A 15,711-nucleotide genomic window follows, 5' to 3' on the forward strand; every position below is an offset into this window, starting at 1 on the left:
ATAGCACACACTCTCAATAAATCAGGTTACACTAAAGTTTCAGAGCATCCTGTCACACTGCAGAAAGCATTTCAGGCATTCAATTACTCGGCTTTGGACAGACCCCTCAGAGGATATAGGAATCTCTCCCCCACATGACCACAGAACATTGCAAACTCAGCAACACGAAGGTCATGAGACAAAGCGTTCAGAAAAGTAGTCCCACATGCTTATGCTAGATGCTGTCAAGCTAGAATTTAAGAGTTCATTCATTTATTTTTTAGAAAAGACCTTTGAAATATAACACGTGGTAAACAAGCCAAAAAAGACTCTTAAATCTTCTTCATCAGGATACAGCTAGAACAGCATCTCCTGCTTCGCTGAGCTGCTTGACCTTTGTTGATCAACATATCACTAACCAGAAGATTTGGTCAATCAGACTCTGAACAGAATTTATCTTATTAATTACCCTGGTGTTTACAACAGAATATTCAAGAATTATTAAGACACTTTAAAAAGTTGACCATTGAAATGCCGTTAGTATATATTTATACAAAGTTCAATGACAGCCTGAAAGGTTTTTTTGTTTTGTTTTGGGTTTTTTTGTTTTTTTTTTTTGATGGGAATAAGGGAGTTGTCTCCTTCGTTGTCTTTTATCTTTTCTTTCTGACACCTCTTCCTGGTTTTGCAAACAGCTTGTATATGACATGAATTACAAGGTATTAACACATTATATAAAAAGGTGTGTGTGAGGAGCCTCTAACAGATGCTGTCATTAATCACTTTCAGTTGGCCATTAAAGCTAGACAGATGTTGATAAAGCAGTCTCACAGAGCCTGCAGGAAAAAAAAAAAAAAGAAAAAAAGAAAAAAAAAAACACCAACAAATAAATCCTGGCCTGCTCTATGCGCAGTGTATGTACTTAATGCAAGGAGTGTTATGCAGTTCATTTAAGTTGCATTTGTAGTGACTTGGTGCACATCACTAAGTTCAGACATGTAAGTCAAATACCAGCAGTTTTTTGCTTTCAAAATCATCCAGTTAACACTTATAATATTAATAATTATCAATATAATCAAACACAGTCTATGCATTTGATATCTATAAAGGTGCACAGCAATCTTCAGAATCTAACTTTCTGTCCTAAATAATAAGCAATGCCTCTGTACCTTCATTCCTCCTGTAAAGGACCTGGCTTCCCCACAGGGGTGCATCTTAGTACTATAAATCCCACACAGAACCAATCCACGCACTGTTCCCTACCTGGCAATTATCACAAAACCATTACATATCAATATCCTACGCATCGGCACGGCCCCTCCTCTGCTGGAACAGACAACCTTGTGCCAGCAGAGAGAGATACACCGAGCTGGCAACAAAATGCTGGGGGAAAACGAAAGCTACATAGAGCCTACATATTATCCCCCTGCATCTCCTCTCCCTCTCCTCCCAGCCCCCCCCCCCCAAAAAAAAACCACCAAAACCAAAAAACTACTTGCTTGTAAAGCATTAGGAAAACATTAAGATCTTGACAGGAGCAATTGGAGATAAGTCAGATCTTGCATATCCTATGATCTCTGGCATTAAGCATTACCTCATGCTTCCCATCCAAAGCACTCGCCTTAAGCCCCTTCCTTTGTTCTGCTGTTTAAATAGCAATATTATTTCTGCACCTCATGTCATAGTGCTGTAAATGTTCTTCAAGCACTGAAGATTAGTAAAATATTCCATGTTATATAATGAAGTGAATGTAATTTCAGTCATCACGTGAAACAACAGTATCAGTGGATTCCTCGACTGAGAATCAATGGGCCACTTGATGTGGTGTGGCTTAGGCACTGCACATACAATTATCCATCTTATTTCTTTCATTTATATTGCTTAGCAAGTAAAAGCTGTGCCTTGTGCAGATAATAATGCTCCCTTTTATGTTCAAGTTTTTGTTTATCGAAATAGACTTTGAAATCAGAAGTGGGGTTTTAGGCTTTTCAGACTCTCATAGCAACTTACCAATTTTAACAGGCTGCTAAGCAGACCTCTCAGTCTTGGTTTTAAACATTTCTGATTCTATAAAACAGCCAAATATTTCTGTGGTGTCAGTCAGGCTTCTTTCAAAGTGCTCAGCCAGATATAAATGTTTTTCAGTCCAAGTTACTGGTTTGTATGTAAGTATTAAGTGCTACATCACACAAACCCACACTGCTTTTCTACCAATTCTAAGTCACCAACGCAAAACTCCCTCTCTGGCAAGTCAGTGAGATAACAAGAAATCCCTATATGCTCATTTCAACAAAAAGGACAGGAACCATGTGCAAAAATCATGACTCTAAATATATTTATTAAAGCTTTGACATTTTAAACGTATAACACAGGTAAGAGATTGACATTGTCCCTTTCATATTTTATGTCTTTCCACTATCCACACTTGTATTCCCCAAACACATCATCTTCCTCTGCTCAATCCTATTTTCTCTATGTCCTTCACATAAGTTGCTCTAATAAAAGCTCTATTTTGGAGATTGTAGCAAAGCTGCAATTGTACTTAGTATTTTGCTGCTATGTCTTTTGGGTTCGCAGCACTTTTTACAGACGTCAGCTTCACTGTGCCTGGGCTTGTCAGCTCAAGCACGGCTGAAGCGCCTCCAGGGCCAACTCAAGCCTGAAAACACCTCAGTTGCCTTCTCTCAGCCAGAACTCATGAACTCTCAGGTGAAACTCCCCATCACACTCAGCTTCAGCACCTGTGCATGCATGTCTGGTACTGGCTGAGTTGCAGGAGCAGTAAGGGGAGACCGAAGCAGCCTCGCACAGCTTGTTCTGAGCTGGCTAAGACCAAGGTGGTGCCTGGGCCGCTCCACCACCACCACGCTCCTGTTCAGTCCTGCCAGGACTGACGAGCCCTGGCCCTGCTCAAGTTCCCATACTGCAAACACCCACGCTCAGTGCTGGAGGGCAGCAGCCATATAGAGTCAACTGTATCAACATCACTCACTGTGAAGTACAAAATGACCCATTTTGCATCCAGCAAGCACTTCTGTTCCTTAAGCGCCCGGTATATAGCTCCTCAGCATCCCAATTCATTTGCCATTTCCTATACCCCAGCACACAGCACCCATCAAGAAACCCGGTGGTGCACTCCCAGCCCTGCAAACCGCCTCTTCCAGTTTTGTGCATATCAAATCTCCACATCTTCCCAAAGAGAAAACCACCAATGGGCTGCCGCCCATACCTCCTCACTTCAGACATCTCTCACCCACTGGCAGTGGAGTTCAATGTGAGTCCTCTCCTCGTTATAACGATACCATATCCGACCCACTGCCCCCAAGCCTTCCCTTCCCTTCCCTGAGCAGCCCGGGCTGAGGGCACCACTTGCCTCCCCCAGGCAGCACAGATCAAGCAAAATCCTTTCTTTGATGCTTCAATTACGCCATTTGCCAGTACCTAGATTAAAAAAGAACAGCCATTGAGGGCACGGCATGAATACTGTCAAACGCCCAGGACAGGAATACGAACACCGTGGTGAATTTTAGACGACCGCTTCCACTCACACTGAATTATCAGTCTATCGACTGTGCATCGACCGGCCTTACACAAACCCCCACCCGAAACCAGTTTTCGCTCCGGCTCCCAGCGCAGACCCCCACGAAGGATGTTCCCGGCGAGTGCCGGGAGCCCAGCCCGCCGCACAGCCCACACCCAGCAGGTCCCGGCTCCACGTCCCGGCCGGTGGCCACAGCCCCAGCGCCGGCCCCGCCGGAAGCCGTGCAACGCGCCGCTCCCCCGCACACAATAACCGGGGGCGGGGGCACGGCCGCACCGCCGCTCTGCCCTGCCGTCAGCGCTGCCTGCCCGGAGCCGCAGCCGCCCGCGGCCGTTTTTTGTCGGGAGTCCCGACGGGAAGCGGCGGTCGGGCCTCTGCGGGGCCCCCGCAGAGGCCACACGTCCCCGGGGCCCGAGGCTGCCGCTCCCGCCGGAGGCGCCGCGGGCAGCCCAGCGCCGTCTCCGGGGAGGAGCTGTCAGCCGGGCCGCGCCGGGCCCGGGCTTTACGGGGCGGGAGGGGAGAAACCTTCGCCCGGCGGCGGCACCTCAACGCCCGCCACCCCTCACCTCAGGGTGGGCCCGACGCAGGCCGTGTCGGTGCTCTCGATCTCCTGCAGGATCCGATCATGCTCCGGGAGGCTCTCCGCCATCTTGGATGGGAGGGACCCGGCAGCCGCGCCGCTGCGGGAGGCTCCGGGGAGGGACCGAGGGCGGGGGCGGTCGCGGTGCCGAGCGGGGGGTACCGGGGGAGACCGGCGGCGGAGCCGTGTCGCCCGCGGCAAGACGAGGTCCCGCTGCCTGAGCCCCGCGCTGCTCCGGCGGTGCCGCACGGCGCAGACCTCCGTCCCGCAGCACCTCGCGGCGGACGCGGGCGACAGGCTCAAGAGCGGCCTTGCTGTAATGGGGAGTTCTGCTCTGCTTGTTGGGCCTCGGTTTGTTTGTTTACTCGCCGCATTGGCTCTTTGTTTGTTTATTTGTTTGTTTGAGCTTCCCAATGCCGAAAGCACTGCCTTGCTGCCTTTCAGGAGCTGATCTGGAGCACTGCAAGCGGGCATTGTATTTCTACATTGCTGCTGCTTGTGTGCTAGTGTCCTTGGGCACCAGTGCCATAAAACCTCCTTTTTCAGTCAAGTGAAAAAGAAGAAGAGGAATAGCTCCTCTTCTATTTAAATCGCATATATTGCGGTCTGTGGCCAAAGATGAGCTACTCCTTGTGTCTGCATGCTCAGGAGACAGGATACACCTGTGTTCTTGTCTGTGCACAGGTGGGAAGCCAGCACTGACTTAACTGAAGGTGTTGATGACACCTACTGAAACAACAAGGAATATTCTAAATGTAGAACACGAAGTGTGTGCTGCAGAAAGAAAATTGGGGAAAATGCTACAGGATATCACTGCAGAAGATTTCCTTCAAGAAATACAGTATTTCCTTTTTAAAAAAATGCAGTAACGATCTTCCCACATTCCTTCTTTTCTCCCTCGGCCCCACACTCCCCCATCAACAAACTACTCAAGTAATACATCAACACATACATTTTTCAGGGTAAATGAAATTCTCTTTCTTTAGCCTGATAGTCACTGCAACCTGATGCCCACAGCAGCAGGCGGGCTATTTTTAAAGCTCTTCTACAGCTACTGACAATATATTTAGGCACATAACATCATGATCTTTTACATATTACCTATTTTTTTGTAAGTGTGGATATGCAGAAGAATTTTTTCAGTTATACCCTCACCACTGAAGTGTTTCCATAAACTGCACATGAAAAAAATTATTTACATTTTCAGATATTTAGGGATATCAACAGTAAAATTTTAAGCATTGTTTTTAGTGATTAAAAATGAAGTCACATTTATTACAAATTTAAGAATAAGAAGCAATTAATTCAATAGAAATATAGCTGTTAAGCTAAAGCCCTGCTACACGAAAGAGCGATTCTTCCCTGATTTTCATGCTTAAGTGCAATATATTTATTTCTGGAGAACACAAAGCCAGCCAAAGACAGCTTTCTCCCAGTAAAGAGTTGCACAAGTGTCCTTGGTTTGTATTTTTCCAACCAGGCCCAATTACACCCAAGTTAAATCCCACTACCCAATAGATTTCAATGTCAAGTTAACAAAGTTTGTGATACACTGGGCTGACTGAAGTCAGAACAGCTGAAGAGTGGAACAAATCAACCATGAACGATATAGCTGTATCTAAATGATGCATACCTTAGGGTGGTTCCAAGAGGCAGCTCAAAGGACTCGATCTCAGCAAGGGCATTTTCATATATCTGATCTTTGTTTTCTTCTAGATACATTTCAGACATATTTGGCCTGCTCTTCCTAGCCATAGGAAGGCCATAAAAACTGCTCTAATTTTAGGAGAGGACTTTTATTCTGATCATTATCGTTGACTAAGCGACTCTGCAGTCAGCAGAACCAGGCGTGAAAAAACAGATCCTGCACTAACCTCGTGACTCCTGAGGACTTTGTGTCCAAGAATGGTGCACAGCTGCTGTTTTCCTGTCTCTGCTGGTAACATTTGCCTTGTGTGCAGTACTCAGGCCAGTACAGTCATTTTTCTCTGTGTGTCTGATTTATCCTTATAGGAAATTTGTTGGCAAAAATAATATGTCTACATCCTTGTAATAGTTCACCAGTAATAAACATTAAGCCTGAAATTATGTTCAAGTTATTTCAGACACTAGGTGTCAATGCTTGGTTTCTTTGTTAAGTATTATGAGACTTAAAAAATAAAAAATTTAAAAAAAAAAAATAGTGTTCTTAAAAAGAGAGCAAGTTTATGGACCTTGAAAAGCAGACTGGAAAAGCAGAGAAACTCTCACATTCTCACCTTTTTCATTCTGTGCATTAACAGATGCTGGTTTTAATATAAAAACATACTGAAAGTGTTCTGGGACAACAATAATTTTTATATGAGTGTGTGCCCTTATGCAACAAATAGAACTGTTACTACTCATTACCCGCTTGGTAACCTGCAGTGTTCAGAGCAATACTAGGCTCACGTCATTGTCATACTTTGCACAACTTAATGTCAGGCAGCTATTTCAGACATGAGACTGGCGTTCTAGTGCTTTCAATTTAAACCGGTTTTTGGAAATATAATTCTATACTGAGTGGCATATCAGTCTTGTTATACTGGATTATTTTTGATATTTCAAAAGTCTCAACCAAAATTATCCCAGTACTGTGCCAGACAAAATTAATACAGGTCTTGACACCAATGGTGCAGTTAAGAATTCAGTACAGGAAAACATTAATTACTCATTTCTGACAGGGGTGATGAGTTGTTCCAGCAGGTGCATAGAGGAGGAGAGCTCACTCCAGAGGCAGGCACAGGGAATTCTAAGGGCTGCACTGTGTTACATATGTACAAGTCCAAAAGGCACTCCCTGGAGCTTCTTTAATCATTTGTTTATTTTTAAACTAAAATTAAGCAATTGCTCTGTTAGCATTCATAGCCAGTACTTTTATTTCTTTAGTGTTCCGAATGGTTTTTATACCTTTGGTAAGAAATTGGTGCCTGTGATTGACCCATCCAGCCACTGGATGTCACACAAATGCAGATGAAATGATACTGTAACTACTCAGCCTGATTTTACCAGACACTAGATTAAAAGATAATTTATCAAGTTTGGAGTGAACATGTGAAAATAAAATTACTACTAGAAAGAATTATTACATTTAATGAGTTTGGTACCTACCTTGTAACTTGTATGTTTGAGTTTTGCCATTCTGATTGAAAGTTTAAAAGTTCTGAACTAAATCACAGTACTATAACTTCCTCTGGGTTTTACCCCTTCCTACCAGTCATATCACTACTGATAAATACTGGGTATTTTGAGGTGCTCCTTGCAACTATCCTTTCTTCACAGCTAAGAGCAGGTCGTACCTGAAGGTAAGTTATTAATTACCAATGAATTAAATTCCTGCATATGATGTAAGTGACATACATTAAAAATGAAAAATACCAGCCTGATGCAATGGCACCTTAACAAAGGCTGGGCTGTAGACTTAGTATAGGCAGTTTAAGAGCCATCAGCCCTCTCCTGAGCAACACAGAGCAGAACTCAGCTCCTGTCACCTGAGGTATCTGACCCTGCTCTCCAAATTCTGGCCATAGTCTAAGGGGAAAGAAGGAGTCCTCCTGAGAGTGAGGTACATCTTGCAGACTGATCTCTGCCTTGATCTTGTGCCACAGCAGCCTGATCACTTCACCTTTCTTCAGTCCAATCTTTGCAACACAAAGATGTGAGGGATTAAATTGTTTTCCCCAGGGAGCACTTAAAATGATCAACTGTTGCCAACACATATTGCAAAGGCTGGTCAACTAAATAGGTTAACTCACTCTTGGTCAGAGGTCTTGGAAAGATGCAGAGCAGTTATTTGGTGAGGACATTTACCTACTGATGTCAAACTTATTTGGGGGCAAAATTTCCAATAATTTCTTTGAATTTCAGTAACAGACTTCTGAGGATTTTATTATTCCCAAATAACATGGATATCAGTGCAGTATGTCTACCCACTTTCATCTGGATCATCTTTCATCTTTCATCTTTCCCCATTGCAGTGGCTCATGATAACATGACATAGGATAGAAGAAAGGACATCTGCAGCCATGTGGCAGAGCACAGCCAACCCAGGTAGATCAGCAACGTCTTAGACATCCACACCTCGTGCCATCACACACCGTAACACGCAAAAAAAAAAAAAAAAAAAAAAAAAAAGGATTCAACAATGGCAGCATGATATGGAGTGCTTTCATGAACGTTTTTGTGTGATTTTTAGCGAGTTTGATACTTTGATACAAGGATTTTGGATGCAATTACTTCTCACTCCTTTTTCAAACATGCAGGAGCTTCCTTTAGATGTGAACCAACAAAAAATCTCAATCTGCTGTGTAAATGTTGCTGTAGCTATCACAGCTGCCTATAAATATACATTTAACCACAATAAATCAAAATTGCCCCTGGCTCGGCTTCTTGGCTCTCTGGAGAAGTTTACACCCATATTGAAACTATGTTAGATCATGACATCTGAAGAAAGACCTAATAACTAGTTGTGGATCTATAGCCAGCTGCATGCACAGAAGTCCATTAGTGTCAGTACAGGACAAAAGCCCATCCTGCTGTAGGTGCTCCTGCCCAGTGCTGCTCTTCATCCTGCTCCCTTCTCTCCATCTCTGGACTTCACCCACCAAAGCTGAAAGGGAAAGGAGGAAATGCCTCTCCTACAGCATCGTACTTGTACTAGTTAGGCTTTAACCACGCCAAGAACCTTGGGAAAGTTCTCCTGTGCTGGGAGAGCTCCTGTGCTGAGAAACTGACATCACTAGAAGTGAGCTGCTACTGTGTCTCTGCATAAAACATCCCTGTAGCAAGCATCTGATAAAATGTATTCCTTTAAGGCTGTAAACTTTCCTGATCGCTTGCTGCTGTATTCCTTGCCAAGAGGGAAATGACTCTGTCTTTTCAGAACATTTAAGTAAATTATGCTTCCTGAATTACAGAAAAAATCTGTAAATACATTGCTTTCTGTTTTAATTACACTGGATTTCAAAATAAGACAGCATGTACAAATACTCACCAGATTACAGAGGTAACAACATTTGATAGCACACTTGTATCTGCTATTTCTATAGCTAATTGTTCAAAACATTACACATCTCTCCTAGGAGGGAAGTTCATCACCAACTCCTTTTGACATTTTATTGACATCTTACAAGTGCCTAAGCATATTAGGAGAGATCCTCACTGGCACTGATGTTATCTCTGTAAAAGTCAGTAGAGCCACAGAAACTATTTGTTTGATGGAGGTACTCCTGAGTGACAGCAAGAGGAGCACATTTCATTCTCTGTGCTTACATAATGTTGGTGCCATCAAGGAACAAGTACTATGTTGTTCTCCCTGCCTTAAGGATCAGGCACTGGGTAAGACCCCAAGCCAGCAGCTGCCCAGGAGCATGGGGAAGCTTTGCTTCTTCCCTGAAAGATGCTGTGTGTGTCAGTGGCACAGAACAGGTTAGAAATGGAAATGACATTTAAGGTCAAGAGCCTGTGCCCAACGGACATGTCAAAGGAGGTGACCTCTGCCTGGCAAGGGTAGACAGGGGTAGACAGACACTGTTCCACCTGAGCCTGTCCTCGCTGCAAAGTAATGCCCTGCAGAATCACTAGAACAACCTACTGGATCACTTTTATCATGACCTGTATTATTTAAATAATTTAGGGAAAAGAAATCCCTTGCTTGAACATAAGCTTGAATCACTCTGGCTACCAATTAATTAAATTAAATGTCTCTAGGCACTTATCTCCTCCCAGGTTCTTATTTCAGCTTAGTTTAAACTCTATCTAATTGATACAAATCAAGTAACTACCAGAAAAATAAAAAGGAAATGAAAAAGAAAAAAAAAAAAAAAGGAAAAAAAAAAGGAAAAAAAAAAGGAAAAAAAAAAGAAAAAAAAAAAAGGAAAAAAAAAAAGGAAAAAAAAAAAGGAAAAAAAAAAAGGAAAAAAAAAAAGGAAAAAAAGAAGAAAGAAAAAAAAAAAAAAAAAAGAAAAAGAGAGAAAGAAAAAAGAAATGATCAGAAAGCTTCTTGCACCAGCTCTCTGTGGGTCAGGCTTCTGCTGCATTCTTCATGCTTGCTCCACTGAAGTTTGCAAGAGGGGATCATTAACATTAGCAAACCACTCTGTGGTGGTTATTTTAATTAATTTAATTATTTAATTACTGGCCAGAGGGAACCTTCAGGGCTGCTGTTTCCAAAGAACCTGGTTATACCTGTGACAGCAACGTGGCTACTTTAGTAATAACGAGAAGTGCGAGAGGAAGTGTTTGAAATTAACAATATTTAGCTAATCTAGCTTTTTGTTTTGTATTACTTTGAAAGGTCAGGAAAATAACAGAAGACTTACATAGGCAAAGTATTGTACTTCAAGATAAAACTTTTTTTTTTTTTTTTTTTTTTTTTCCCCCCCCCCCCAGTAAATGAGGGCAGGAACCATTTCTCAACCCTATCTGACAATAGTAGCTGCATACTGGTACTATCTCCCAGTTATACTCAATGAACACAGCAGGTTAAATCTTGTAAACCAGCACCAATGGCTCTGAAAGGAACCACTTGTTTTTTAAGAACATTCCAGCAGTCCACAAACACTTTTTTTTCCAGTGAAAACTGAACAATTACAGTAAGACTCTGTTTTGGTAAGAAAATAGGAAATGATGCTAAACAAAAGGGTATGTTTATTTAGAGATTCCAAGGCCATTAATTTATATTAAGTAACAGTTTGTGCTCAGAGACTAATCAGAGGGTGATGTGAATCATTGATCACAAACGAACTTTATAGATAAGGACCAAGCGCGGTGCTGGATGATTGTATTATATATTAACAACTTTCAGGGGCAGCTTTTGCTGATTCATTTGGCAGGAAGTGAGTCGCCAAGAGAGATTTCTAGGGAAGGAACAATCAACAATATTTTCATATTAAATAACCTCCAGTTACTGTATTGTTCTCACAACATTTGATAATGAATGCTTTCCTGTTAAAAAAAAAAAAAAAAAAAAAAAAAAAAAAAAAAAAAATGTATGTATCACAAAAACAAAGAGATCTGGTTACATGGCTAAAAATACACAGACAGCTCGGCAAAGCCAGGGGAGGGGCTGATCAATTCAGAAATTGGGAAGTGTGTGTTCCCTGTAAAGTTCACTGTGAAGCCATTGCGCAGCTGGCAATTCATGATACAGTAACAGCTATTCTTTTTTGAAGGAAAAAAGGTTGTCCTGTTATCCACCTTCTCAGCAGAAAGCCCACAGCGTGGTGGAGTTAGGTCTAGGAGCAGGGCTTGCTTCCCATGAGCTCTGCGCCACACTTCATATATTGTCCTGTAGTGCCACAGGGGTCACAGAAGTGCTAATTCCCAAGTCCTGTGCCACCCAGCCCAGGCCAAGGAGGTGTTGTCCACAATGCCAGCAGTGGTCATTTGACTTTCATAAATACTTTCATAGCTACCACTAATACAAACATTCATAGACATTCAAATAATAACAATAATAATATAATGAGCTTGAATTACAGCTTGATCTGTGATGAACTGAGTCAGCTACAAATCCGTTCCCTCTAAAAAACAAATGGGAATGTGTGGTAGCAAATAGAGGAGTAAAAGGTTCTGCAGTATCTAATTAGGAGGCTGGTCCCTTATGTCTCCTCTGCTTTCACAAGGAAACCTTTAAAGAGAAAACACCTGCAAGTGCTGTGTAAGTCACAAAACAGAGAAAGAAAGCAGAGGCTCTTATTGTAGGTACTGCTCCCGCTGGACAGCACTTAGATTTTTTCATGACCAATTGTGGAGGTCTTTAACAGCCTTCTCTCCTGCAAGGTTTTCTGCAGTACCTGTCTTTTAGTGCATAGTAAGCCTAAGTGGTGTATGTTGGAAGCAATCTTTATCAGAGTGACTTATAAAGATTTATGCAGAATAAGAAAGAAAGAAAATAAATCCAAATAAGTATGATGCAGTACTTTGAAATTTTTTGGTTCAGTAACATTATTTTTTTCTATACAATATGCCTAACTCTTCTCCAACTCAGGCAGTAATTATCAAGCAATATGAAAATACAGCACTGCAAAGGATAAGCATCATGAAATAGAAAATTCCCCTAATTTTTACCAAAAAGGACCACCTGATAAAATACTGAATATCAAAATCCTGTCATTTGAACAGTTAAAAAAAAAAAAAAAAAATCATATTACAGCATCTTGAATGTTGTGGTGAGTCAGCAAAATTCATTAACAGAACTGTAACCCAAAATCGAGATACAGCTTGTGCATTCAATATAAACAGAGTCTGCACAGAACGATTTAAAACACCAGACAGGAATGCCAAATAAATACTTACTCTCTCACCTCTGCCAGTTGATCTCATCATGGGAATTCAAGCAGCACAGCTCTCAGTAACAACACATTACAAGATTTTGGCTGTCCTGATAACACAACTCATCTAAATGACAGCTTAAACAATGTGTAGCTACAGTCTGCCTGAACCAGAAAGAAGAGCTTAATTAACTAATCATGGCAAAATGCAGACAGGGGGAGCCTGAGAATTTCCTGGCTTGAGATTCAGTTGTTAAAATGTCTGAGTTTATTCGCTGTAACATACAAAAAAAAAAAAAAAAAAGAAAAAAAAAAAAAGATACCCATAAGGAAATAAAATGCTTAATTTTGAAGAGGAACAAATTGCATTCAACAGAGTAAGCAGATTGTGATATCTGAAAATCCCTGATTTTAAGTCCAAACAGTTATTTAAATCATATTTTCTCCTCTACATACAAAAATTAGTGTAAGCCATAGAGAGGCTTTGGAAAAGATCTCAGGAAGTACCTATTAAGTGGAATTAATTAATAATAAAGGTGGAGATTTAACAGCCTCTTGTCTCCATTTACCCAGGAAAGCCAATAAAGATACATGGGCTGTGGTAAGAACAAAGCCAAAGCACTTGTCTGCCAAGCATTGCGCTAAGCAGTGAGGAGAACACTTTGAATACACCGATTCCTCCACACATTAGCTAGACATACATTTATAAGACAGATCAACAAAAGAGACTTGCAAGATGTAACCCATGGAAAATATGGTGACACCCAATCAATACTGGTCAGATCTAGACCTGTGTTGAGTGTGCCAACAGTAAAGAAGTTAGAAAGCAAACAACTATCTGATAGAATTGATAATGAATATTCGTATTTTCATGCATTTTTATTACTAGTGTAAGATACAGCCCTACAGTCAAAAAAAAAAAAAAAAAAAAAAAAAAGGAAGTTAAATAAAGGATGGTTTTATGTGTTACATATTTACATACTTTAACGTATTTAATAATTTATCAAACTTTTTTTTTTTTTTTTTTTTCTGTTGACAAGCACGAGAGAAACATTTAACTGTGGTGGGTGTCACTTTCTAGCAAGACTTGCTTGCTTCATAATTTCAAGTAAAGGAGGAGGAGTCTTTCACAGTTAATCTCAGTGACTTGTAGTGCCTGGAGGTGCTGCCCCACCAGGAGAGAGAGAAAAAGTTGTTCAGACTTTTCATCAGCCATTGCCTGTCACCCTCTCCCCCACCTACATAAGCCTTACATTTATGGTTCTGTTTTTCTCCTAAAGGACACGTGTTTCATTCCGAGGTTATGAACCCAGTGGGGTAAATTCTGCCAGCTGGAACTTTGCCTGCAGAATTTCCCCCCCATCTCTTCTTAAAGACCTTAGGGCAAAATTTCCTCACTCGAACACAGAGTAAGACTTCACATTTTTATATATATATACATATATATATATGTATGTATATGTATAAATATGTATGTATATGTATATATGTATATATATATATGTATGTATGTATCTTAAATTCTTCAACTACAAACTTGTTTTCAAAAGACCTGCAGGTGTTTTCCTTGCCCTGCAGGAGCTGCTGGCAGGCTCACAGCCCACCACAGACAGCCCAGGAGCCATGGAAAGGAAAACCACTCCAGAGCTGTGGCCTTCACTCTGAATTTCCCTGGTTTGTGTATTTAACTCCGATGCTTAATGATTTTTTTAAATGTAGGTTTTGAGTCTGAATAGTACTTTAAGCACTAAACTGTCTCCTTAGTGTTTGGAGGGGATTAAGTTTAGAGTTCATTGTGTTGTCTGTCATTTTAAAAAGATTAGATAGTTCAGTTCGGCTCCTACCGGCAATGTAAAAGTCTCCGTATTTATTGACTGTCTGGAGTCATTATCAAAGCTTCTAAAACCAATCGACACCTTGTAAACAAAAATCCCATTATTTGATGATCTCGATAAGAATTACATGGTATCTGCACTTCTGTTATGATCGATCAAATTGTTAGAGAGATTCTTACTGTAATAATTACAAGACAAGTAATTACAAATTCAATTAGAAAATTAAGATTTACGCGGTTTTGAAAACACAAGTGAACATAGCACTTTGTGGTCTGTCAGGCATGATTAGCAGCTTTGGGTTTGGAATGGGAAGGTTCTGAGACTACAAGGGTTTCAAATTTTCTTCCAGCAGAATGATCCTTTCAGATGGAGGAAATGATATTTACACCTGGAGATTTGTGCCCTGACTCTTTGTACACTGATAGAGAGTATCACATAAAGGAATGTGAAGTACTAAAATATTACCATGTGGGTGCGGAGTAGGAAAGTTGTATAGCTTTGGACTATAGCCATAGTATTTTTAAACTGTATGAACTATTTATTTTTCAAATAGTATTGAAATCAGGTTGAATTAGAAGCCTAGCAATTGAAGAGGCATCCCTGAGATATTACAGGAGATTTTTGACTGATTTTAAGGCAGTACAGAGTGCTGCATCAGGGCTGGCAGCTGAACAGTCCACAGCTGTAACTATTACTGGGACAAGCAGTTCTGCTGACATGCCCACGACTAGCATTTGTAAGTCAGATGCTATAAATGCAGCAATGTATCTCTGAAATAAGACACCTTATTTCACGGTTGGTATTTAAAAGGTGATCCTTTGTAAAACTATAAAGAATAACTGACAGGCTGAGTTCAATTTAATTTGAGAAGTTTGGCATCTTTTTTTGCAATCATACTATCATAGCAATGTTATTTTTCACTGTGATTCAGACAGGAGATAAATTGAGGTACTTCAGAAGAGGTGAGAGTTCTCTTACACTTAATGCTCTCATTGGTTATTAAAAAAGAAGTTTTGGAATGCACAACTTGTGCTTAGCACACCACAGAGAGTTCTGACAGACTGCTATTAAGAAAAGCCTGTTCCCATTGGATTTCAACTCCCATTGTGCAGCAAGTCATTGTCCGCTGTGCTCCTTCTGACAGACTTCTGTTTGCTGACACTCACTAAATACTTGCTACTGCAGATGTTAATAAATCAAACCTGTTTGTTGAAACTTTGTATCTTGACAGTGCCAAGGTATCCTGTAATCTACAACAAAAGAATCAATAGAAACACATGAAAACTTTACCACTGTGGGACAATATTGATTTTTGTCTTAGAAATACTTGGCTCCAAATCATTAAAATCAATGGAAGTCTCACACTGACTTCATTGAGTTTGGGATCAGGTTTCCAGACTGATAGTTCCTCATGCAGTTATTGCTTCTTAAGTTTGCAGGTGTGGATTAGAACAGCACTTTCCAGACATAGCTGTGATGCAAATA

At 41.0% G+C, this 15,711-nt stretch overlaps 1 protein-coding gene across 1 annotated transcript in view; it reads right to left on the reverse strand.

Moving 5' to 3' along the window:
- EXOC6 (exocyst complex component 6) overlaps positions 1-4,169 on the reverse strand; it is a gene marked incomplete at both ends in the record, with an annotated part of 81,720 nt that extends 77,551 nt beyond the window's left edge. Inside the window, one exon of the mRNA XM_079536177.1 lies at positions 4,087-4,169. Coding sequence (XP_079392303.1) covers positions 4,087-4,169 — 83 coding nt within the window. The remainder of the gene's footprint in view (positions 1-4,086) is intronic.
- Between the last annotated feature and the right edge of the window lie 11,542 nt (positions 4,170-15,711).

This window comes from Tetrao urogallus (assembly GCF_951394365.1).
Source record: "Tetrao urogallus genome assembly, chromosome: 5".
NCBI lineage: Eukaryota > Metazoa > Chordata > Aves > Galliformes > Phasianidae > Tetrao > Tetrao urogallus.